This window comes from Schistocerca gregaria, chromosome X, assembly GCF_023897955.1.
Source record: "Schistocerca gregaria isolate iqSchGreg1 chromosome X, iqSchGreg1.2, whole genome shotgun sequence".
In the NCBI taxonomy this organism is placed as follows: Eukaryota; Metazoa; Arthropoda; class Insecta; order Orthoptera; family Acrididae; genus Schistocerca; species Schistocerca gregaria.
In genome coordinates, this window is record NC_064931.1 from 219,384,625 (window position 1) to 219,410,923 (window position 26,299).

The 26,299-nt window shown below is 41.1% G+C and overlaps 1 protein-coding gene across 3 annotated transcripts in view; it reads left to right on the forward strand.

Annotated features, from left to right (window-relative positions):
• Positions 1-26,299, forward strand: part of LOC126297774 (KICSTOR complex protein SZT2-like) — a 710,838-nt gene that overhangs the window by 80,297 nt on the left and 604,242 nt on the right. For all 3 annotated transcript variants that reach the window (XM_049988949.1, XM_049988951.1, XM_049988950.1), the window contains exon 11: positions 24,300-24,444. In XM_049988949.1, the coding sequence (XP_049844906.1) occupies positions 24,300-24,444 (145 nt within the window). The remainder of the gene's footprint in view (positions 1-24,299; positions 24,445-26,299) is intronic.

The following is a 26,299-nucleotide window of genomic DNA, read 5'->3' on the forward strand; positions in this document are numbered from 1 at the left end:
AGATTCCATGAGCCAGACGATAACACAGGAATAGTGCATGGCACTAGGGTCTGCCTGGAGATAGGAAAACATTTCTGTATTGGCAACAATGGAAGGAGCAAGGGTCAACAGTCGAGGATAAATAAATGCTTATTACAGATATGTGGGGAAAGGAAAAAATAACAAAACGATGAGATGGGTGAGGTATGGAGAAAAAGGTGGGATCTGAGGGAGTGAAGCCAAAAGTGAAAGACAAAAATGAACTAAAATAACCCAAAAAACACAATGAGATCAAAAAGAAAGAAAGGGGATAGGAGGAGTGACTGGATTAAGTGTGTCAGTATGTGTGTGCTGGACTAAGGGAAGAGGAACAGAGGGAGAGGGGAGGGAGTGGCGATGGTTAGATACATGTTCAACGAAGTATGTGTGGCACAGGAAGGTAAGGAAAGCAACACATTAAAATACACGAGTATGAGGGAGGAGAAGTGATCAATTTTGTGTAGAAATAATTATATCGGTGGGAAGACTTTGGGACATAAGATGCTGCACCAACAATCCACGTGGTCATGTAGCTGTGTGTTGCAGATGGACGAGACTGTCAATACAGTGTGGCTTGGAAATAAAGCCATGTGCAGTTCGGAATGTGACAGAAAACACTGGAAAGTAGAGAAACAAAAGAATGGACATCAAGAATAGTAATATGTTACAGAACAGCAATAAAGAAAAACAGCACTGGATTGTGGATTGTGGTATGGTATCGGAGGAACACTGTTAGTCAACATCAAGTAATAAGAAGTCAAAGATAAAAGGACCTTCTTCACATATAGAAGATGTGCATGTGTGTCAACACACACACACACACACACACACACACACACACACACACACACACACACACATATGGCTGTTGTCTACAGCCACTTGGGCCTGACTATACCTGCACATGACTTGAGCACAATCCAGGATGGGTTGTTTCGGTAAGGAGGAGGCATGCGGCAACGAGGGGGAGGAATAGCATGGGGGGGGGGGGGGATGTTGTGCTGCTGTTGGAGTGGGGAGGGATGCGGAGTGGGCAGGATAGGGCTGCTGGTTGCAGAGATGGCTGTGCTGGGAGAGGAGGTAGGGGAGAGAGGAGAGGAGAGACATAGAGAGGAGAAAAGACTAGCAGGTGCATTGGTAGAATGAAAGGTGTAGGTAGTGCTGGAATGGGAGCAGAGAAGGGAGTAGAGAACAGGGGCTACTGAAGGCTGAGCCAGGGGTGTTAGGAGAATAAAGGAGATGTTGCAGGGAAAGTTCCCACCTTTGCAATTCAGAAAAACTGGTGTTGGTAGGAAGGATAAGGATGGCACAGGCTGTGATGCAGCCATTGAAGTGAAGCACATTTTGTTGGGCAACATGTTCAGAAACTGGGTGGTCCAACTGTCCCTTGGCCACAGTTTGGCAGTGACCATTCACACAGACAGACAGCTTGTTAGTTGTCATGATCATGTAGAAAGCAGTACAGTGGTTGCAGCTTAGTTGGTAGATCACACGCCCCCTTTCACAGGTAGCCCTGGCTTTGATGAGATAGCAGATACCTGTGATAGGACTGGAGTAGGTAGTAGTTGGAGGATGTATGAGGCAGGTCTTGCATATAGATATACTGCAGAGGTATGAGCCATGAGACACTGGGGTAGGAGCAGAGGTGGATTAGGGATAGGCAAGGATATTGTGTAAGTTCGGTGGGCAGCAGAATACCACTGTGGGAGGGCTACGGAGGATAGCGAGGAGGATGTTCCTCATTTCGTGGCCCAAACGAGAGGTAGTTGAAACCCTGGTAGAAAATGTGTTTCAGTTGTTCCAGTCCTCCTTGCTACTGAGTCACAACTAGAGTGCTCCTTTGTGTCAGGGCAGTGGGTCATGTGGGAGGTGGTAGGTGACGGGTGAGATAAGTTATGGGAGATCTCTTTCTGGACAAGGTTGGAAGGGTAATTATGATCTGTGAAGGCCTCAGTGGGAACTTTGGCATATTTGAAGAGAAAATGATCATCACTACAATGACAGATGTGATGTTATGGCCCAAACTATTTGAACCATAATCTGTGAAGATGGTCATGTCTGAAACCAGCCAGTATTTGGGTTTTAAATAAAAAAGCAGCTGATGGTCAAACATACATTTTATATGTATTACATTTACCACATCCTCAGAAACTCCATCCCACCTTACAGAATCCAGAATCTAAATATACCTGGAACACTGTCATGAACCTGTTCTGCAAAAGCCTCAGCCCCACAGAAGTATCAGTTCTTTCCTGGGCTTACCTTTTCCGCCACTCCCAAATTCAATCATGCTGGACTTGTTAATAAAGACTTTTTCTTCTCCCAGTCCCTACAATGCAAACACTTTTACGCCATCAAACTTACTAGACAGATTCAACCCAAAACCAATACTGAGCCCCGCCTGAATCAGTTAACACCTCCATCCAACTGTGATGAACCTCCATTGCCCCCAAATCACCCAATGTTAACATTGCAGAATTTCCTGACCCCATACCTTGCCTCACCACCATTCCCCAATTCCCTTGAAATGGAAAGCAATCTTACATCTGCAGAAAGAACTGCACTCCACCACTTATAAAATGGTCACAACCTTATAGTCCTACCTGCTGTGATTATGAACCGCAAGGACTAACGAGGCGGAGGGTCTCCACCAGCTGTCAGATACATCCACCTACAAACCCTTCTGCAGTACACCATTCCAGAAATCTAGCAGGATCTTCAGTCCCTCTTCAAATCCTTAAGTCCATCCCAGAAACTCTCCCCTAGGTCTATTTATGTCCTCACTCTCACCACTCTCCACAGTCCTACCTTCTAACTGCTTCCTACAGTCCATAAACCCAACAACCCAGGATGCCACATTGTGTCCAATTACTATGCATCCACTGGAAGACTGTATGCTTCTTGTGGACCATAACATATTCCCCTGAATAAAAGATATGCCAATCAATTCCTCCATCAGCTTTCCACAGTTTCTGTTCCTTTACCACCCGGCACCCTGCTCATCACTTTTGGCACTACTCCCTCTAGACTAACACCCCCTTGCCCATGGCTTTGCTATTATTGAACACAAACTTTCCAATCACCCAACTACTCCAGACCTACAACCTCCTACGTTGTTACCATGACCAAATATATCCTCTCTCACAATTACTTCTCCTTTGAAGGCACAACTTACAAACAAATCCATGGTACAGAAATTGGACCTGCATGACACCATTCTATGCGAGTCTCATCATGAGCCATTTACAGGAATCCTTCCTAGCCACCCAGAATCCCAAATCTCTCATCTCGTTCAGATTCATTGATAACAACCTCATGATTTGTAGCAAGGGAGAGGATACCCTATCCACATTCCTCCAGAACTTCAACACCTTCTCACCCATTCACTTCATCAGGTCCTCCTCAATCCAAGACGACACCTTCCTTGATGTTGTCGGCCAACTCAAGGATGGCTACGCCATTACCTTGGCCACATCAACCTACTAACCATCAACAATACCTCCACTTTAACAGCTGGCACCCATTCCATACCAAAAAGTCCTTCCAGCCTAGCCACTTGTAGTTGTTGCATCTTTAGTGACAAACAGACTACATCTACATCTACATCAATACTCTGCAATCCACCTTATGGGCTCTGTATGAGCACAAACTTCTCATCTCTTATCTTCTTGGTGCTTATGCACAGTAGATGTTGGAGGCAACAGAATCATTCTGCAGTCAGCTTCAAATGCCAATTCTCAAAGTTTTCTCAATAGTGTTCCTCAAAAAGAGTGTCACCTTCCCTCCAGGGATTCCCATTTGAGTTTCTGAAGCATCTACATGACAGATGCATGTTGCTTGAACCTATCAGTAACAAATCTAGCAGGCTACTTCTGAATCACTTTGATGACTTCCTTCAATCTGACCTTGTACACACTTGAGCAGTACTCAAGAATATGTTGCATTAGTGACCTATATGTGGTCTCCTTTACTGATGAACTACACTTTCGTAGAATTCTCCCAATAAACTGAAGTTGACCAATTCACCTTTCCCACCACAACCCTCACACGCTTGTCCCATTTCACATTGCTTTGCAACGTTATGCCCACATATTTAAATACATGATTGTGTTAAGCAGGACACTACTAGTGCTATATCTCAACATTACCGGTTTGTTTTTCCTACTCATCTGCATTTACTTTATGTCCGGCCCCGGTAGCTGAGTGGTCAGCGTGACGGAATGTCAATCCTAAGGTCCCGGGTTCGATTCCCAGCTGGGTCGGAGATTTTCTCCGCTCAGGGACTGGGTGTTGTGTTGTCCTAATCATCATTATTTCATCCCCATCGACACGCAGGTCGCCGAAGTGGCATCAAATCGAAAGACCTGGACCAGGCGAACGGTCTACCCGACGGGAGGCCTTAGCCACACGACATTTCATTTTTCATTTTGCATTAACTTTCAGTTTTCTACATTTATAGCTAACTGCCATTCACCACTCCAACTACAAATTTTGTCTGAGTTGTCTTATATCCTGTTACAGTCACTCAACTTTGACACACAACTATACACCACAGCAAACAACTGCAGATTGCTGCCCACTCTGTCTGCCAAATCATTTATGTATGTAACGAATAGGAGCAGTCGTAACAGACTTCACTGAAGCACTCCTTCATACCTTTGTCTCTGATGAACACTCGCTGTCAAGGATAACATACTGGGTTCTATAACTTAGAGAGTCTTTGAGCTATTTGCATATCTGTGAACCTATTCCATATGCTCATACCTTCGTTAACAGTGTGAATTGGGTCACCGAGTCAAATGCTTTCCGGAAATCTAGAAGTATGGAATCTGCCTGTTGCCTTTCATCCACAGTTCGCAGTATATCGTGTGAGAAAAGGCCAAGCTGAGTTTAGTATAAATTATGCTTTGTTCAACCATGCTGATTCATGAACTTAAACTTCTCAGTCTCAAGAAAATTTATCATACAGAATGAAATTTTCACTCTGCAATGGAGTGTTCACTGATATGAAACTTCGTAGCAGATTAAAACTGTGTTTCAGATCGAGACTTGAATGTGGGACCTTTGCCTTTCACAAGAAAGTGCAAATTTATTGTATTCAAACTGAGAATATGTTCAAGGGTCCTGGATCAAACCAATGTTTGGGATATTGGTCTGCAATTTAGTGGGTCCATTCTTGTATCCTTCTTATACCCAGGAGTCACCAGTGTTTTTGTCTAGTTACTTGGGACCTTACACCGAGCAAGAGATTCACAATTTGCGATTCACCACTCTCCAGGTCTCTCCAAAGGTCTCACTGAAGCCTTTAGAGACCGAAATTACCCTCTGAACCTTGTCCAGAATGAAATCTACTGTGCCTTGTCTCTCCTGTTACATACCACCTTCCAGATGCCCACTGTATGACGACAGTGGATCACTCTTCTTGTAACTCTGTACCACCCTGGATTGGAGAAACTGAATCACATTCTGCTCGAGGATTGAAACCCTGGCTGAGAATATGATTCAGTTTCTCCAATTATGGGTGGTACTTCCCGTCATGCCATGAAATAAGAAATATCAGACCCACTATCCTCCCTACTACTCCTACAGTGGTGTTCCACTGCTCACTGCCCACTGATCCTGCACAATATCCTTCTCCAAACTTTCTCCACCCCTGCTCCCACCCCTTGCCTCATGGCTCATATTCCAGCAATAGATCTGTATGCAGGACCTATCTCATATATCCATGCACTACTACCTACACCACTCCTGTCACAGGCATCTCCTATCCCATCAAAGGTAGGGCTACTTGTGAAAACAGCAATGTCATCTACAAACTAACTTGCAACCACTGTGCTGCTTTCTACATGGACATGAAAACTAACAAACTGTCTGTCAGCATGAATGGTCACTGCCAAACTGTGGCCAAGAGGCAGTTTCAGAACATGTTGCCAGTTTCACAGCCTCTGCCAACTTTTACCTTCTTACCAACACCAGTTTTTCTGAACTGCGCAGATGGTAACTCTCCTTGCCACATATCCTTCTTTCTTGTAACCCACCTGGCCTCAACTTTAGCTAATACTTGTCCTCCATCCCCTTCCCAGTTCCCACTCCAGCACTACCTATGCCTTCAGTTCCACCAAAACACCTTCTAGTCTTCTCCCCTTTTTCTATTCCCCCCAGCACAGTCTCCCATCTCTGCACCTAGTAACCATATCCTGCCCCCACATGTCCCTTTTCTCTCCCACAGCACCACAATGTCCTCACAGTGTCTTCCCCCATGCCTTCACTGCCGCTGCTATTCAGTCGAGTAGCTCCTCACTTGGCATCAGGAGGCTGAGTGCACCCCGAAAAATGGCAACAGCGCATGGTGGCTGGATGGTCACCCATCCAAGTGTCGGCCACGCCCGACAGCACTTAACTTCGGTGATCTCACAGGAACCGGTGTATCCATTGCGGTAAGGCCGTTGCTGACCATTCATTATTGGTGTGTAGCAAAATGACAACTTGGTGAACTGCAAGGGCATGCCAATGGGCAAAATGTTGGCAAACCACAGAGCTACAAATCTGTCTGGCTAAACATGGCCAACCAGTGCGAATGTAGTTCAATATAACTTGCAAATCAGGATCTGCTGCTGTGGCCTGGGCAATTTACTGGTGATTAAGCAGAATACTATGCAAAGGATCTGTCTTGTGCAGTAGTGTAGCAACAAGAAGCAGAGGACTCATTCAATGCTGAATCTGGGCCAACAGGGAGATCAGAAAGAACATCTGCATTGCCATGCTTAGAAGTGGGCCAATACACAATCTCATAGTGGTGATTTGACAAAAGAAGAGCCCACCATTGCAGCTTCTGCACTGTGCAAGTTGGGACTGACTGAGAAGTGTTAAACAAAGATTGTAAAGGTTTACGGTCAGTCACCAAGTGAAATTTTCTGCCAACAAGATACTGGTAGAACATAGTGACACCATAGACAATGATGAGAGCCTCCTTTTCAGTTTGGGAATAACTACAATGAGCTTTGTTCTTCAACTCTGAAGCAAAAGCAGTTTGCTTGTCAACAGAACCAAATTTATGTGATAAAACTGCACTGATGCCATAAGATGAAGGATTCACTGCCAAGACCACAGTGCGACGGGTCAGGCTCTTATCGCGCAGTTTCCTTTCCCTGAAAGAAAATCCACCTACCTCGTTTCTTAGGTAGTTGCTGCACTCGCCTCTCCTGATAGCAGCTACTGGAAAAATTGCAGAAAAGCAGTGTTGAAGAAACTGCAATTTAATAGCCGCTCACCGGAGGCCGCGATACATGTTTGCTGAAATACAATCTATGAGCAATCTTCCTAAATAAATTGAGTTATTGGAATGGTAGTAATTGTTTACTCAAACGAGAACGCGAAGTTGGTAATTCTATTTAAGCTCTTTATTGTCTTTAAGCCTGATCATCAGCCCGCTAATCTACGTTTGAAGAAAGTTCAGTTCACAATTCTATCCACACTCAAACCCCGCCAGAATTAGCTTTCAAAGTTACGGAATTTACTTAACTGCAACACAGACGATTTTCTAACATACACGTTTGCAGTCGATGTTCAATAATAGTTCGTTTTTTAACGTTAATGCTCGCCATAAGCACTTAGTAAAAGTTTACGAAGTACCGCCACGCTTTTAATTATTAAAGTTACTCGCGTCTTTCGCGGAACGAAAAGTCACAACTCGCTCAAACTCACACTACGCGTTACTGGACTCTTCCAGTCTCAAATCGCACAGTACCGAACCGATGAAGCCGTTTTATGACTTCATTTTACACATTATTCGCGAGGACACATCAAGCATGTCTCTTCTCGATCACAGTTCCTTCGCGACTCCTCATCCACTCGCGACTCCCTCTCCTAGTCTGCTAACCGTCCTCGCATCTCATTGGCTCACACATCACACAGCCAATCAGAATTAACTCTTTGGGTGCGCCTCGCGCCAAAATCTAGCACGCACCAGTCATGACTTCTGAATCATTTACGTCATGATTTCTTGTTACACAAAATTTACTGTATAATTTAACAAACCGAAAGGAAAACTAGACTTTACTTTATTTCCAGAAATTATTTAAATACTCGCGAACGTTCTGGCTGCTTGTACAATACCATACACTCTTGGACATCCGACATTCACTAAGATGGGGAACCACTGGCGACTCTGTTCCCACGGTTACATCGTCTGAACACTTGCGAGTTCCAACCTAGATTTTATACACTTGCAAAGAATGGCGAATGTCCCTCTTTCATTCACTCAGGCACACTCATTCACTCTCACCTACTCATATAAAATAACTGTTCACAAAAATTCAAAACATTTATGGTTTTAACAAAGTTATAGGTGAATTTCTAAAAGTAAAATTCTCAAAATAAATACAAAAGCACGGAAGGTGATTTTGTTTCATAGTTGGATGGTCACTGAAGGTGATCTATACATAATGGTATTTATTTAGACTCGAAAATTGTAGAAATTTGCGTTTTCTGTAAGATTTTTCTAATTTCCAAAATATGCAGGTTTCAAAGCTCAAATTTGGATGACTTATTTTTATTCATAACAGAAACTAGTATATTAACTTTTAATTTCCTCAGGTTCCTCAGTTAGAAGTTATTAAAGATGAAAGTTCCACGTTATACACGCGGCTAGTTAGCGCACAGGTCTTACATTCTCACGGTACAGACATGCCATATGGTCGTGACGTCAGACGAACGGACACCGGTAATCTGCCCGCTACAGCACATATGCTAATCTGATGGCTACTTTACAGTCTGTCTACATTTCACAGTAAATATTTGATAGAAAACTGTGCGCTCGCACTAGTTGCGACGCCACACACCTCCTGAGGAAACTAAATTTTTTCATTCATGACAAACTTTTAGTTTTCTAAAAAAATTTCTATTAAAGATTTACTCAAACAGCTATTTAACATTTATAGTTCCTGTACATCAATCATCCACTTATACCTAGGGCTGACGACCTACAAAACATCTTATATCTAAACATGCACTTTTATCATCATTCAAAAAAAATTTTTCAGATTACAAAATTCTATTTACAAATTCCTGAAAGAGAAAACAAACCTAAATACTATCTTGATGTACGTCACACGCACACTAACACTACTATCGCTATGGTGAGCGTCACTTTTTTACCACTTACACTTAAGATTTTGATAGCACTCGTAGTTCGACCGGGTCCTGCTTGGGAGGTCCATTTCAAGTCTCGTGCTACCACCTCTGTTTACTTCGGCGCACCTGAAACATCAGCTGGCCTCAGTTCCCTTTCTAACTGCTACGTCTTAACCTACAGCAGCGATAAATGGCGCTATCTGCTTGACTCTAAAGTCTCATATTTTTGATAAAATTTGCTTTACAGTATGTACAATTTTCAAATTTTTTTTTTTTTTTTTTTTTTTTTTTTTTTTTTTTTTTTTAAGTGAAAAGTGAATTGACTTTCCTAATGCAGTACCGAAGTGGCACATTTACTCTTTAATTACTTCTTCATCTCATAATCAAACAAGTTATGGTTACATAAGAAATACTAAGAAAAACAATTCCTACAAATAGTTCACAAATACATAATAAATCTCCGCCAGCACTGGTGACTCCAGTTCCTGTACAATACACAACAATATAAAATATACACAAAATTATCAATATTACAATTCTGTCTCCAGGCAATCTCCTGTAGTCCTGTATCATAAATTAAACACTGAAAAATACATATTTACTTATTCATTTATCAACACTACAATCCTTATACTAATCTCTACGACAAACTTGGGGAGCTTTGTGTGTCTCTGGTCAAAAATGGAATCGATGTCATGGGTACTTTCCTCATCTCACATATCTGGAGTTACTTCAATTTCTTGTCAACATCAGGTTTTCTCTAGTCACATTCGGGTTTAATTTACAACTCTCATACTCATACTTCACACACTCAGGTTAGTATTTGTTAAAGCGTTTCCTACTAATCTGCGAAACCTCGTTACCCATACTTTCTAACATACATCCACCTCCTGAGTTACCAACGTCGCCTCAGCTCTGTTTACATTCGTAGCCTCACTTCCTTTTGTTTACAAACATCTCCTCTGTTTACCAACAAACGCCACCTCTGGTTACCAACATTAAGCTTTTTATTTACTCACCTTCGTAGCCTCACTTTTTCCTAATATCGAGCTAGCCAAACACTATGCTCATTCTTTCTCCTTTTCTCACATATTTCTCTTCATTTGACAGTCAGTCCTGCTGCACTGTCCCTTTAACTTAACTTCCTTTACCCCTTTGACAGTCAACCTTGTTGCACTGTACCTTTACTCATTTTACCACTAAATCACCTCCTGAGGCTCTGACTTCATTGAACAGACAGTTTTGCTGTACTGCTCCATTTCCTTTCCTAAACATTAGCTTAATGCTACGTCTTAACATATCGTTCTGTTACTTAACAAACAGCTTCAATGTTCGTCACCATATTTTCTGAGGCTCTTACATTTCTTAGTTATTTTACCTTTCTAAGGGCATTACTCACACCTTAGGCCAAACATTTACTTTACTGAGACTTATTACTTATCTGAGGTATCTTAATCCTTTTTGATTTTCTCTTACACTCATTCCTTACGCTTAACCTATACTGCACTGAGGTTCTTTCCTACTCATTACTTAAACACTTTATCACTTAAAAACTACGATAGAGAAGAAGGAAAGACGATAGAATTTTACTTCTGAATGAAAGAAGAGGTAGGTTGACAATACGGAAAAGAAAGTGGAAGAAATATTGTCAAACGACTCGAGACCTAGTGCTCGTCACGCACTTAGCTCTGCAAAGAGTGCAAAGCTCTCTGAGGTATCTACTCACTCCTGGCCACGTCTCTCTTTTGAACATATCTTTTCAAATCCACAATGTTCCCAAGCCCTAACACCTTATGTGATTTTACAAACTCCAGTCTATAAGCATTTGGGTGAGGCTTCTCTACGATTCTAAATGGGCCCACGTACTCATCGGTAAACTTCTTTGTTTCTGACGTAAGTTTCTTAGATCTTTCCCTAGTTTTCACTAGCACTAGATTCCCTACCTGAAAACTAGTGGGATCAGCTCTTGCGTCATGCCTTCTCTTTCTTTCCAGGGCCTTCTTTCTTATATTAATACGTGCCAGTCTCTCCTTCTCTTCGATGGCTATGTCTGTGAGATTTGGAAACTCGACCAGGTCGAATAAAATATTATTCGGCCTAATGTCACACATTAGCTCTACTGGTGCATATCCTGTGGCTTCATGCTTCAGATGGTTTATTACTTCTTCGAAGTATTCAATATAATTGGCCCAAGCGGAGTGTTTTTTATGACAATATGTTCTACACAATCTGTTTAACTCCTTCATAATTCGCTCACACATGTTCCCTTGAGGAAAGTACGCGGAGATTTTTATGTGATCGATACCTCTCTGTTGTAAACATTCACTAAATTTCTTAGAGATAAACTGGGGCCCATTGTCTGACAATATTGCCTTTGGCACTCCTATCTTCCCAAAATAGTCCTTCTCCAACTTATTCACTAATACTTTAGAGTTGGCTTTCTTAATTGGGTAAAATTTTACGTACTTAGTAAACCCATCCACCATCACAAACACATATTCACATCCCCCTCTAGACACTGGTAGTGGACCAAATAAATCTACAGCTACTAAATCCAGCCGATTTTGTGGTTCTACTGAATACATCTGTCCTTGGATAGTTCTATTGTTGGCCCTAACTTTCTGGCAACGATCACAGGATTCTAATCGCTGTTGCACCCTTCTCCACATATTATCAAAAATTACCACTTCACTTAACTTAGCTATACATTTACGAGCGCCATAATGCCCATACTTACAATGTACGTAGTCTATAAGTGCATCTACATGTTGCTCCGGAAAACATATTTTCCAATTCTCCTCACTGTCTTTCCTGCGCCTAAATAAGACATCTTTATGCACTTTATAGTAGACCAGTAATTTTGGGTAGTCTGGATGACCTAATCTACTCTTTACTAATTTAATGTTGTCATCCTGGTTCTGTTCCCTCCGTAGGTTCTTACAAATGCGCTTAATTAAGCCATCGTCCTGGAGCTGCATGATGGCCAACATTACTTCATTATTATCGGTATTTCTTAAAGATTTCCCTTCTTGTCCTGTATCTTTCACACTTCTTGATAAGGCGTCCGCCACGATGTTCTCGGAACCCTTAATGTATATCATCTTATAATTAAATTGCTGTAAATACAGGGACCACCTTCTTAATCTAGCATGTTTTAGCTGACATGAGTCTAAATATGTAAGGGCACTATGGTCTGTGTAGATCCAAATTTCATGTCCTAAAAGGTACTTTTCAAATTTTTGCAGGCCGAAAATAACAGCTAATGCTTCAAGTTCAGATATACTATAATTTTTCTCGGATTGTTGCAATGACCTGCTCGCAAAGGCTATGGTCTTGTGGACTTCCTCTTCTCCTTCTTTTTCCAACTGAAATAGTTCAACTCCTAACCCGTAACCACAAGCATCAGATCCCAGACAAAATGGTTTCGAAAAATCGGGATGGTTCAAAATCTTACTATTAATAAGAGCTTCTTTCAATTCTTCAAACGCCTTCTGACACTCAGAAGGCCATTTCTAAACTACATTTTTCTTTAAGAGTTCTCGCAGGCACGGTGCATTGAATAATTGTCCAGACACAAATTTTCTATAAAACCCAAACAAACCAAACATCCCCTTTAATGCTTTACGTGTTGTAGGTGCAGCATAATCCCTTATTGCTCTAATCTTTTCTGGATCCGGCATGATACCATCGCCACTCACTATGTGCCCCAAGAATTTAATTTCTTTCTTCACAAATTCAGTTTTGTCTAGCTTCAATTTCATACCCCCCAATTTTATGGCCCTCAATACTTCATCCAATAACATACAGTGTTCCTCCCACGTTGGTGTCGATATCAAAACGTCGTCTACATACACTGTAATTCTTCTTAGTAGATGGTCCCCTAATACCTGCGACATAGCTCTTACAAAGGCACATACACTTATATTTAAACCAAACGGCACCACCTTATACTGATAACATCTACCTTCGAATAAGAATGCCGTGTACTTTCTTGATTCCTTTGCTAACGGTAGGTTCCAATATCCACAGGTCACATCCATGGATGTAAAGAACTTAGCACCTTTAAACTTTTGTAGCAGTTCTTCAATATTCTCCGGACGGTCACTCTCAGGTAGTACTATTTTGTTTAATGCTCGAGCATCCAACACTAGTCTAATTGAGCCATCCTTCTTAGGAACTATGACTAGCGGGTTATTGTACACACTAACAGCCCTTTCAATAATTCCCCACTCTAACATATTTTGAATTAAGTCACGTACTGCCTCCTTATGTACTTCTGGGATTGCAAATGGTTTTTTGAAGAAATGAGCGTCTTTCTGCACTGTCAAAAAACACTCATAATCCTTTACTAGCCCTGGTTGATCTGAGAAAACCTCGGCATGTTTGACTAGTATTTGTCTTAAATCGTTTTTCCTTGCTTCATCAATATCAATTAATTCTAGTAATTTCTCCTCGATCCTATTTCTGACACTCACAAGCTCAGACGGATTCTCTACTTTTTTGCCACCGTACTCATTATAGCCCTCCAAGAATTTATCTGTTTTACAAATACATATAGGAAAATCATTCTGCTCAGGATCCTCACATAGCTGCTTACCGATGAAAGGTATAGTAATTAGTTTACCCTTAATTTTTACCATAACATCATTGGTAGAAAAATTCACCCATCCTTCATATTTATTCAAAAAGTCAGCCCCCACCAATATGTCTACACTCAGTCCATTTATAACTAAGAAGTTCTGTCTTATTTCTACTTCCTTAAATGCTATGGGTAGAAACACTTCCTGTTTTACTGTCTTCTTAGTCTTACCGGTTGCTACTACAATGTTCAAGCCACTTACTGGCATCTTAACAATCTGTTTACTGTTAGGGAGTTCATTTACCAAGTTCTGGGATACTGCACAGACTTCCGATCCAGTATCTATCAAACATTTAACTGGTTCATTTAATACTCTTAGCTCTACTATCGGTTGCCCTAAGTACTCTTTATTTATTTTGGGTTCTGCTTCCTCCAATAAATCTTGCACAATTTCTCTCCTTTCGAAGCCTGTCTTTTGGGTGGCAATCACATTCACACTTACAGGGTTTATTTCATGCTTATTATCACCCTCAATTCTAGTGGCAGCTCCTATCAGCCTATCCACTATTGCTAAGTCAAAACATTTTTCCAATGTTTCCCCCTCTTTCTCATTAACCTCCTTTTCTACGACCCTATCCAAGGCGTCGTCATTAACCTCTACCTCCTCCTCTAATCTATCCTCTTCTTCGTAACTATCTACAACATCAATTATCTTATCAAGCACAGTCACAACCCTGCCATTATTACTGTTCTCACCCCTATCCGACAGCTCTTCATTAGTTTTACTGTGCATAATGTCTTTCTGATTATTACCCTTATAACTAGTACTTAGTTCTTCAATAAGTGGCTTCTTAAGATTATTCTTACAGTTAATTGGTTCATTAACCTCCACTTGACTTAAAGCTACTATCTCTGTCTGTTTTACGTTATCCTCCCTAAATTTTGTAGCAACAACATTTATGTTAGGTGGTCGTTCAGGCTGCTTTCTTATGAATGGTTTTGCCAGCGGATTTAACTTTAAACGCTGTTGCCTACGATCGCCAGCACACTCGTAGACAATTAATGGTTTTCCGAGCGCGGTGCGTCATCACTATGCCTCCAGCTGACCGCCTCACCTCCTGACATCTGTCGGCCGCTGTCATACTGCTCGCGTTCATTGAACCTGTTAACATATGTTCTTCCTCTACCACGTGAACTGCCACGGTATCCGCCGCCTCTCTGAACACCCATCCTATTAATGTTTACATCCGCGCGATTGTCATTCTGCCTAGCAGGCGGGCGATGCTCCCTCCTCATGTTTTCTTCTTCTTTTTGGACGGATTCAACCCTTTCTAAATACTGTACGAACTTGTCAATGTTATCTCGGGGCGCAGATATGATCTTAGTTTTCCAGTTCCACGGTAGCTTATTTTCTACCCCTAATATGATCTGTTCTGTTTCTAACTTATTACTAAGGTAGGACAGAGTTGTTACCCACCTTTGAACAAATCGTTTGATGCCCTCTCTCTTGGGGTCATACTTCTCTCCCGACCAGAACCGATTAAGAACATCCATCTGCTTTCTCTTTCCCCAGTATTCCTCAAAGAACGCTAATTTAAATTCTGACAATTTCGCGTATTTTTCAGAGGCTAAATTCCCCCATACTCTGGCCTCTCCCATCAAATTTGAAGTGATAAAGCCTATCTTTTGTTTATCGCTCCATACTTTCGGCAAAACGTCTTCAAAATCGTTCCAAAATTCTCTGGGGTGCATGTTCTTACTTGGGTCAAATTTTAAAAACTGTCTGTGGGTAACATACGCAACCTCGGTAGATTCAATTATTCCACTGGAAATTATACTACCACTATGGTTAGAAACACACTGTTCTACTTTGGTTAGTCTGCATTCATGCCCACAAAGTTGCTCATTCACACTTTCACTGAAATGGCTTATGTGAGTCTCTAAATTATTGACCTTATTTACAACTTGCTCTCCAAGTTTCTCACACCGAATTTTGGTATCATTTACTTTACATTCTAAGGCGGCATGATTAATTTCATTGGAATTCTCTACCACTTTTATGTGCTCACATACTTTATCTAATTCTGCATCAACATGGGATTTAAATTGCTGTTGATCCTCAGTAACCTGTTCGATTCGTGTCGTCAATTCACTTTGCACTTGAACAATATTTTCTGTACATTCTAGTTTAACCTGCTGTATTTCAACATTTACTTTACTACTGAGCACTGCTAAATCTTGCTTCCAACAGTCTCTGAGATCGGATATTTTGGAATCTAAATCAGCGCCCATTTTAGTCATCTCATTACTTAAATCAGATCCTAATTTAGACATTTTTGAATCCATTTTACTTGACATATTAGTTTCCATTTGTGACATATTAGTTTCCATTTTTGACATACTGGAATCCATCTTACTTGACATATTGGAATCCAACACGTTCATCTTAGTTAATAGATTCATCAGCATACTGGCGACATTATCCTTCGCCCCCTCATTTGCTGATACAATGTCCCTATTAACATTAACTACCGGCATGGGTAACTGTAACTCACTGGGCACTGACATATTTGGATCTGACTCCAAACTATAATTAACATAGGATGAATCAGTCAAACTACTACTGAAATTGGGTTGAGACACGTCTAAACTAAAATTCATGGGGTCATTTTCCCCTGTCTCCATCCCACTATCACAACTTAGTTCCGCCTTTTTGTCACTTGGTTGAAACTCAGCCATTTTTCTCAGTTTGACTCCACAAACACACAAAGTTTTCAAAAGCACTGTACTTAACTTTGTGCTTCGGCGTGCTGCGTTGCTGCTAGATGAAACTGCGGGTCCGTTCACCATACACTGCAATGCTGTACCAGTTTCCGGGCCCCCGCTCGAATCAGCGCTGCCAACTGCCACTGCTGTCGTCGCCTCTGCATAGTCTCCGTAGCTCGTCGTCTGCCAGACGCCGTCGTAGACTGCTATTCCAATCGGCGCGTAGTTACCGAAAAATTCTTCCGTTCCGTACAACACATTACAGTTCACGGACACTTTCACTGTCCTTCCTATTCACGTGGCGATATCAATTTGTACGCTACACAGTTCCTACACATAGCGAGCACTTCTGTATTGTCCGGTAATTGTCACTACTGCTTTTTTTTGAAATTCACTGGAATTTACTATTTTTATTTCCCGGCCGATGCACCACTTGCGACGGGTCAGGCTCTTATCGCGCAGTTTCCTTTCCCTGAAAGAAAATCCACCTACCTCGTTTCTTAGGTAGTTGCTGCACTCGCCTCTCCTGATAGCAGCTACTGGAAAAATTGCAGAAAAGCAGTGTTGAAGAAACTGCAATTTAATAGCCGCTCACCGGAGGCCGCGATACATGTTTGCTGAAATACAATCTATGAGCAATCTTCCTAAATAAATTGAGTTATTGGAATGGTAGTAATTGTTTACTCAAACGAGAACGCGAAGTTGGTAATTCTATTTAAGCTCTTTATTGTCTTTAAGCCTGATCATCAGCCCGCTAATCTACGTTTGAAGAAAGTTCAGTTCACAATTCTATCCACACTCAAACCCCGCCAGAATTAGCTTTCAAAGTTACGGAATTTACTTAACTGCAACACAGACGATTTTCTAACATACACGTTTGCAGTCGATGTTCAATAATAGTTCGTTTTTTAACGTTAATGCTCGCCATAAGCACTTAGTAAAAGTTTACGAAGTACCGCCACGCTTTTAATTATTAAAGTTACTCGCGTCTTTCGCGGAACGAAAAGTCACAACTCGCTCAAACTCACACTACGCGTTACTGGACTCTTCCAGTCTCAAATCGCACAGTACCGAACCGATGAAGCCGTTTTATGACTTCATTTTACACATTATTCGCGAGGACACATCAAGCATGTCTCTTCTCGATCACAGTTCCTTCGCGACTCCTCATCCACTCGCGACTCCCTCTCCTAGTCTGCTAACCGTCCTCGCATCTCATTGGCTCACACATCACACAGCCAATCAGAATTAACTCTTTGGGTGCGCCTCGCGCCAAAATCTAGCACGCACCAGTCATGACTTCTGAATCATTTACGTCATGATTTCTTGTTACACAAAATTTACTGTATAATTTAACAAACCGAAAGGAAAACTAGACTTTACTTTATTTCCAGAAATTATTTAAATACTCGCGAACGTTCTGGCTGCTTGTACAATACCATACACTCTTGGACATCCGACATTCACTAAGATGGGGAACCACTGGCGACTCTGTTCCCACGGTTACATCGTCTGAACACTTGCGAGTTCCAACCTAGATTTTATACACTTGCAAAGAATGGCGAATGTCCCTCTTTCATTCACTCAGGCACACTCATTCACTCTCACCTACTCATATAAAATAACTGTTCACAAAAATTCAAAACATTTATGGTTTTAACAAAGTTATAGGTGAATTTCTAAAAGTAAAATTCTCAAAATAAATACAAAAGCACGGAAGGTGATTTTGTTTCATAGTTGGATGGTCACTGAAGGTGATCTATACATAATGGTATTTATTTAGACTCGAAAATTGTAGAAATTTGCGTTTTCTGTAAGATTTTTCTAATTTCCAAAATATGCAGGTTTCAAAGCTCAAATTTGGATGACTTATTTTTATTCATAACAGAAACTAGTATATTAACTTTTAATTTCCTCAGGTTCCTCAGTTAGAAGTTATTAAAGATGAAAGTTCCACGTTATACACGCGGCTAGTTAGCGCACAGGTCTTACATTCTCACGGTACAGACATGCCATATGGTCGTGACGTCAGACGAACGGACACCGGTAATCTGCCCGCTACAGCACATATGCTAATCTGATGGCTACTTTACAGTCTGTCTACATTTCACAGTAAATATTTGATAGAAAACTGTGCGCTCGCACTAGTTGCGACGCCACAACAGGTTTGGCTGGATCAAAATGAACAGGGTATTGATCTCAAAGCAGAGCATCCTTCAGCTGTTGGAAGACAGACTAATAGTCATGCGACTTGCAAGTGATGCAAGGGAGCCATGATTTGAGCGGCGTTAGGAATAAATTGGATGTAATATATGGGCTTCCGTGACACAGACTGCAATTCCTGCACATTGTGTTGGCGGTGGAGGTCATGGATAGCAAGCAAATGTGATTGCAATGGGTGAACAACACCCTGGCTATAATGACCTCCTAACTACTCAAAATTGGTCTCAAAAACCCACATTTGTCTGTGTTACATTTGAGACCAGCTGCAGACAACGCTTGAAACAGAGTATGAAGATTGCTAATGTGTTCTTCAGGAGTGTGACTGGAGATGACAGTGTCATCTAAATAATTCCAGCAAAAAGGAACTTCTGCAGTCAGCTGCTCCAGAAAGCACTGAAATATGGCAGGTGTGGAAGTCTTGCCAAATGACAATCTCAAAAATTTGAAAAGACCCAGATGAGCGTTAATGACAAAGACTTGTTGAAACTGCTCATCTCGAGACATTTGCAAGAAAGTGACACTCAAATCAATTTTGGAAAAGTAACGATCAGCACCCAGTTCATCCATTAGTTCTTCTGGGGGCTGCAAAGGATAATTGTCACTGACTGTTTGAGGATTCAGTGTTCTTAAAAGCGGAGTTTGCCAGACATCTTCTTTAGAATAACAAGAGGGGGCACCCACTGACTGGTAGTAATGGGTGCTATTACCCCACTGTTTTGCAAAGCAGTAAGTTACTGAGCTACCTGTTCTTGAAGAGTATGGGGAACATTACAAGCTGTAACAAAACGTGGTTGTACATTGTCCTTTATCATCATGACATGAGCAACAAAATTATTGGTTTTGCCTAAATCCTTGGAAAACAAATAATGAAATTCTGCACATAACTTATCAACAATGTACCGAGGATCAAAGGAAGAAACAAAGTGCATTTTTGTGAATGGTTACCCCCAAACAAATCAAAAGAGTCTAGAGCAAAAATATTAGCACTGTCTCAAGAGGAAAGCACTGTGAAGTCACTGTCTTCACCAAATTTCTGAAAGTTGCAGGAAGACTAAAAGTGTCTAAGACAGGAATGTCTTGACCACTATATGCCATCATTGTGTGACCCAATGTGCATAACTTAGGTTTGCCAAGCAATTCATAAGTGCTACAGTTGCGCCAAGTCACTGAATCTCCAGTGTCAAGTTGCAATTTGACTGATCATCCAGCAGTAGAAGAGACCCAAAAAGTTTGTTATCCTCACATAGCACTGCAGATGAGTGGGGAGCCCTCCTGAAGGGATATTACACAATTGTTTAACACTAACGACACCCAGGGGCTTTGAAAGGGCACTACACACTGTTTGTGACTTTGATTTGCATGAAGGAGTAGCAGAAGGGGGTGCCTTAAATTTCTGTGTGCACACAGATTGTACATGTCCTCGTTTGCTGCAGAAAAAAGCAAATCACTTCGCGTGAGATGCAAGAGTGACGATCATGTGCTGTATTGCATTAGGGGCATGACGTCACACCTTATGCTGGCTGCAACACGTGTTTATCTGCATACTGTGACTGGGGCCGACCATGCCACTGTTTGCGAGCTGGCTGTGAGACCTGTTTGTCATATCTATCTACTGAACAAACAGGCACTACCTGAAAACTGTCTGCTTCACTTTTGCAGGAATCTTGATAGTCTAGAATGTGCAGAACCTGTCGCAAGGAGTAGTCCGAGTTTGTAAGAATCTGTTCCCGAACTCGAGAGTCAGCTACACTGTGCGTAATGGCGTCATGAATTATTGCATCATTGTAGTATTTGCCACAGTCATATTTGGATATACACTGTCTAGGAAGGCCCACTGATGGTATGTCTGACCTTGTTGTTTATGCAACTTAAAGAATTTGTAATGTGCATCTGCCACTTGAGCCCTGCGCTCATGACACTTTGTAAGCATCTGAAATAGGGTCTCATATTCAACCAGTTGAAGGCGGGATGTGGGAAGTAATTTGACACTCAAGCGATAAATGGTGACTCTCACTGTGGCCAAGAAATAAAATTGTTTGTCACTACCTTGTTTATGACTCGCTGCAATGTGCCCATGGAACTGCGAGAAGTGCTTTGTCCAGTCTTCTGTCACCTTGTCAAACTCACAAAACAGCGGCACATACACAGGCGATGCAGGCACTGCCATTAGGTCTGTCGTCATGTGTGAAGTCATTTGCGCCTTCATGAACTGATTCATCGCTTCAAGCAGTTGTGGCGTTTGTCAACTCTGAAACTGGATAAACTGAGTTATATCAGCTGCAGATGACACAGCAAGCAATTTTGGCTTCACAGCCAAAGTAACGAAGCAATGCCCAAAGACAAACATTGAAAAGAAAAGTAGCACAGAAAGAGTAAAAAGGGATACAAAAGCAGGAACTGTGGAACCTAGAACAAAAGGAGCACAAGCAAGGCAAACAAAGGGGACACTGAAGACGATAAAAAACGGCAAAAACCAAGCCAAAAAGACGACAGGAGAGGAAGAAGGCAACTTGAAGACTCGATGACAGCCACACATAGACAGAGGTACTTGTTGCCAGGTTTGTTGTGTACAACTTTGTACACAGTGGTAAGGAGAGCTGGGCTACAAGGCATGATAACTGTCTTCATAGGAAAGCTGCACAGGAGCAGTGAACAAGTTAACACAATGAACAGATGATTTCTTAACTTGTATTTCTCCAAGCACACAAAGATCGATCACTAATAAAGCAGCAAGAAATAGAGTCCAACTGTCTCGATGTCAACTAGGCTGGGTTTCAATGTACTAAATATGAATGATGCTTTCATAATGAATAGGATTCAAGTGAGAGTGGGTTGAGCGGCTGTTGTCGACCATCTTGTACCGCGGCAGCAAAGGGCGCACGTGGTAATCAGCCACTGGAGGTGTGTCTCAGCGGGTGTACACCATTGGGTCCACCAGATCCTGCATGACTCCTATTGGTGTCAGATAGAAACTTGCAATTCCATAACCAACTGTGATGCCTGTGGTGTGGTATCAGTATGTGATACCATATAGATGACATTTGAATAAAGTATTCACCCACAGATGGGATGGGTTGGTGGCCCCTGAGACTGGCCTCCTAGATTGCCTTACGTAACACGACTGGACAACCTATGTCCAGTCACAGATGGGTTGAGCACAGTGCTTCCTGAGAATAGTCTTCCAGATTGCCTTATACAATATGACTGAACTTTACATCGCAACTTGTTGTACCACATTGTGACTATCTTACTACAGTTGTATTTCTACAGTATAGCTTACTTTCTTAAAAAATTAATGGCTTTACAGTACTTTTAATAATTGATGTAATAGTCAAAGCTTTACCCAGTACAGGTGAATGAAAGCTCATGCACCTGCCACTCCCCATCCACATTCCTAGCCCCTAGCCTGGACACCTGCTGCCTCCCTCTGAGCCACTAGCTACCTATCGCCAACTTCTCCTCCTGCTTCCTTCTCCTTTCTCCCTCTACCCACCCCATCCGACACAACCCACACATCCAGTCCACCTGCCGAACTGCAATCTACAATTCCGGCATTGTGTGTCCAGCTGGCACATTGTAGGTGTAAAGGTGTGTTTTCTTTAGTTAACTAATGTTAACTTGGTGCAATGTTGACTTAAAGAGGGGTTCCTTTACACTTGGAAGTAATCCAGTTATAGTGTTTTAGTGAAAATGAAAGTATTGTAGAAAACATGTTTGACATTGTATAATAGTATGTGTTGTCATTTTATATGAAGAATTTATTTCTGAAAAATGTAGCCACTGCTTGGTTATTCATTTATCAAAAATTATCACGTGTGAAAATGCATTTTCGTTCTTCTACTTCTTATTTGTATGTCCTCTAATTCTCAAAGATTCAAAACTTTCAACTGTGTTAACATATACGTTTCTTACATATTCATAGCCATCTATGATAAATTGATATTTATAGCATTGTCATTACTTTTGTCAAACTTTAGCAACAACAAATAAATAGTCATATGATTATGCCTTTGGATTCCATACATTGAAATCCATAGAATGGTCAGTTTAGATCTGAACATTTGGATTCATTACACTGAAATCTTCAGTTCAGATCTGAACATATGATCCAGGGAAAAACATTCCTTCATCTGGAACTTAATAGAACTAGAATAGAAAAAGAAGAATTATGCCAATATAGGAACTATTGGGTTGGTGCATAATTTCATAGCATTTTTCCATAAGTTTAAAAAACGCATCAGATGCACGTAACAGAGACTTCAGTCGTGGACATTATATTTACAAGAGTGTGCCAATGCTGGGGTAACTTTTTGATTATACAGCTGTTGAAATCAAATGGTGTTCAGCTGAAGAACTTGTCAAGCCATGTTCATAGCATATCTTCATCCAGAAAGGAAGTTCCTTGAAGGTTGTTTGATAGAGAGCAGAAAAGGTGAAAATCTGAGAGTGCAAGTTGAAGTGAATAAGGTGGGTGCGGAATGACTTCCCAACCCAACTCCTATGTAGTGTTTTTTGTCAGTCTAGCAGAATGTGGGAGAGCATTATTGTGGAGTAGCATCACTTCATGCAGTCTTCCTGGTCGTTGTTGTTAGATTGCATCTGCAAGACATCTCAGTTGTTGACAGTAAATGTCAGCAGTGATGGTTACACCTCAGGGAAGCAATTTGTAGTACATTGCTGTTCCACCAGATGCAAACCATTATCTTTTGTGGATGTTGCAGGTCTTTGTAGGGGAACCTGCTGCTTTGTTTGGGCTCAGTGATTCCTTTCTTTCCCTTATAATAACATAAAGACACCTTTTCTCATCACCAGTAATGATACAGGATAGGAATGATCAATGTTGTTCACAAGCCAACTGATAACGAGCAAGCAGAGATGTGCATATGGCCACCGCCAGATTGTTTTAAAAAGAGCATTTGTACCCATACACCTGATTTTTGAACCTTGCCCATTGCATGCAAATGTTGTACAATGATGGAATGATCACAGTTTATCAAATTTGCTAGTTCTTGGGTACCGTGATGTGGATCATTGTGGCTTAATGTGTTTAAATGATTTTCATCAAATCCCAAAGGTCTTCCTGAATGTGGAGAGTCACTAATGTCTAAATGATCCTCCTTAAAATGAGGAACCTGTTTTATTGCTGTGCTCTTTCCAGTGGCATTATTCCCATATATGGCGCACATGTTTCTGGCTGCCTCTGCTGCTGTCACCCCTCTATTGAACTCAAACAGAAGAATATGTTGGAAATGTTCAGATTTCTCAACTGGGCACTCCATTTTCTAGCATCCACAGCTCCTCTCATTATCTCCAAATGAAAGTATGTAAAGTGAAATAGCAACAGTGAACTACAAATAGACAATGACAATCAATAAATAAACTTATAGAAACCAGGATAGCGTGCAATACAAAAATGCTACAAACTTACGCACCAACCTAATATATCAGCATTAGTCTCAAGACACTTAGAGTTTATAGACACACTAAACCAAGTATGCTCTGTGTCCTGTTTCATGTAAAAGTTAGTAGACTCCCATTCTTACCTTTTATGCAAAATTCTGATTTTTGTTTTCAATTTTAGGCAATTAACATCTGTGAAAGTCATTTGGAGATACATCTTGTTCTTCCATGGAAAAACTATATTTATCTTGAGTACGTCCTCACTACTCAGTGGCCTATTAGTCCAGTTACGAGCACACCTATACATTATCGCATTAACATTGAAGGTAATTGCCTTGTATGTTTTACCATTAGTTGTTTTGTAATACAACATTTTCTTAATATTGTGCATTTCTTAAACACATTGCATAATTAGTCAGACCATATACTACTGTTATGTCTCGTATGTCTGTTTCTCTTTTTTTATTACTTTATCTTTTGTTAGTCATTTTATGTTAATTACTGTATGAAGATAAGGTACGTGCTGTTTCATTATGTTGATGATTTTCATAATTTTATTTCATTTATTAATATACTCTGTCACAAATGACAGAGAGTTGCATTGAAATGGTACAATGTTTTTGAAACTCTTATTTAATACCTTCACTTTTGCTGCTATGTGTATAAATAAGGCTGAGTGGAACACAATGTTGGACCATAATGTTAACATTTTTTGTATTTTAATTTTATTAATAATACAGTTAATGCTTGGTAATGCCTTTCGTTGCATTATTAGTAAGTTTTGTTGCTGAATGGGCGACCAGGACAATCTTTTCACCTCTTGTGTTCCTAGTATCTGTATTGGTCGTGGAGTAGTATGTTGAGGAGAGTCTGCTGCCCACCTGCTTGCCACTTCTGTGTGGTTTTACAATGCTACTTGAAAGTTCACACATCTGTACGTCTTGCCACATTCAAGAGGTTTTGCAAAATGTGGAGAATATCCTTTGGTTTGCTAACAGACAGGTAGGCTAGGACTGTAAACCACAACAGTAATGGATGTGTGAGAAGAGTTGGGGAGGGCTGGAGAGAAGGCAGAACAAAGAAATATAAGGGTTTAATGTCCAGTCTACTATGTGATCATGAGAGCTGGAGCACATCCTCAAATTGTGTAAGGATGAAGTAGGATGTCAATCATCACGATATTGGCAGTAAGCAATTTAAGGAACCCTATGGTGCATATGAATCTGGATGACTAGATGAGGATTTTCATCACCAACAGTATCCAAGTCTCTAACGAAGCCTAGTAATATCTATATTGTTGCCCCACTGTTCACTTTGGCATATTTTGGGTCATCTATTATCTTAATAAGTGCAGCGTTTGTGCTGTGGAGATTATGAAAACTGGATTGATGTTTTCCATATAGATTCAGTGTGCTTAAGTGTTCAGTTAACAACATATTCCAAGACTTTGGATATAGCAGGTTAAATGAAGATCCTCTGACTTGGTCTGTTGGGGGGGGGGGGGGGGGGGGGCAGTACCTGCTTCTGGGTGTGACTGCCATTCTTCCAAATTTTACAGTTGTGTGGACTATGAAGGGAATGTCACCAAATTTTATCCACATTCTGCCCACTGTGCAGTCCTATATTAAGCACCTCTGCTACATCTGTATCTACATCTATGAATTACTTCAATGTCTTTCTTTACTCCAACCTGGCGGGGACCCTGGACACTCGATCAGTACCCAAGAAGGGGCTACACAAGTATTCTATACATGGTTTCTTTATAGATGAGCTACACATTCCTAGTACTCTGGCAATAAACAATAATTGCTCATTCACTTCCCTACAATTGACCTTATTTGCTCGTTTCATTTAATAGTAGCCGCGTGAAGTGGGCACGCGATTTGAGGCGCCATGTCACGGATTGAGCAGCCCTTCCCGCTGGAAATTAGAGTCCTCCCTTGGGCATATGGGTATGTGTGTGTTGTATTAGCATAAGTTAATTTAAGTACTGTGTAAGTCTATAGACCAATGACCTCAGCAGTTTGGTTCCTTAGGCATTCACACACATTTGGACATTTCATATATATGCCAAGATATTTAATGGATATGATGTGTCTGTGCTTAGAGCAAGCTGCCATTCATTGCACCAAATAGAAATCCTGTATTGTCGTTCTGTATCCTCCTACATTCATTGACCAA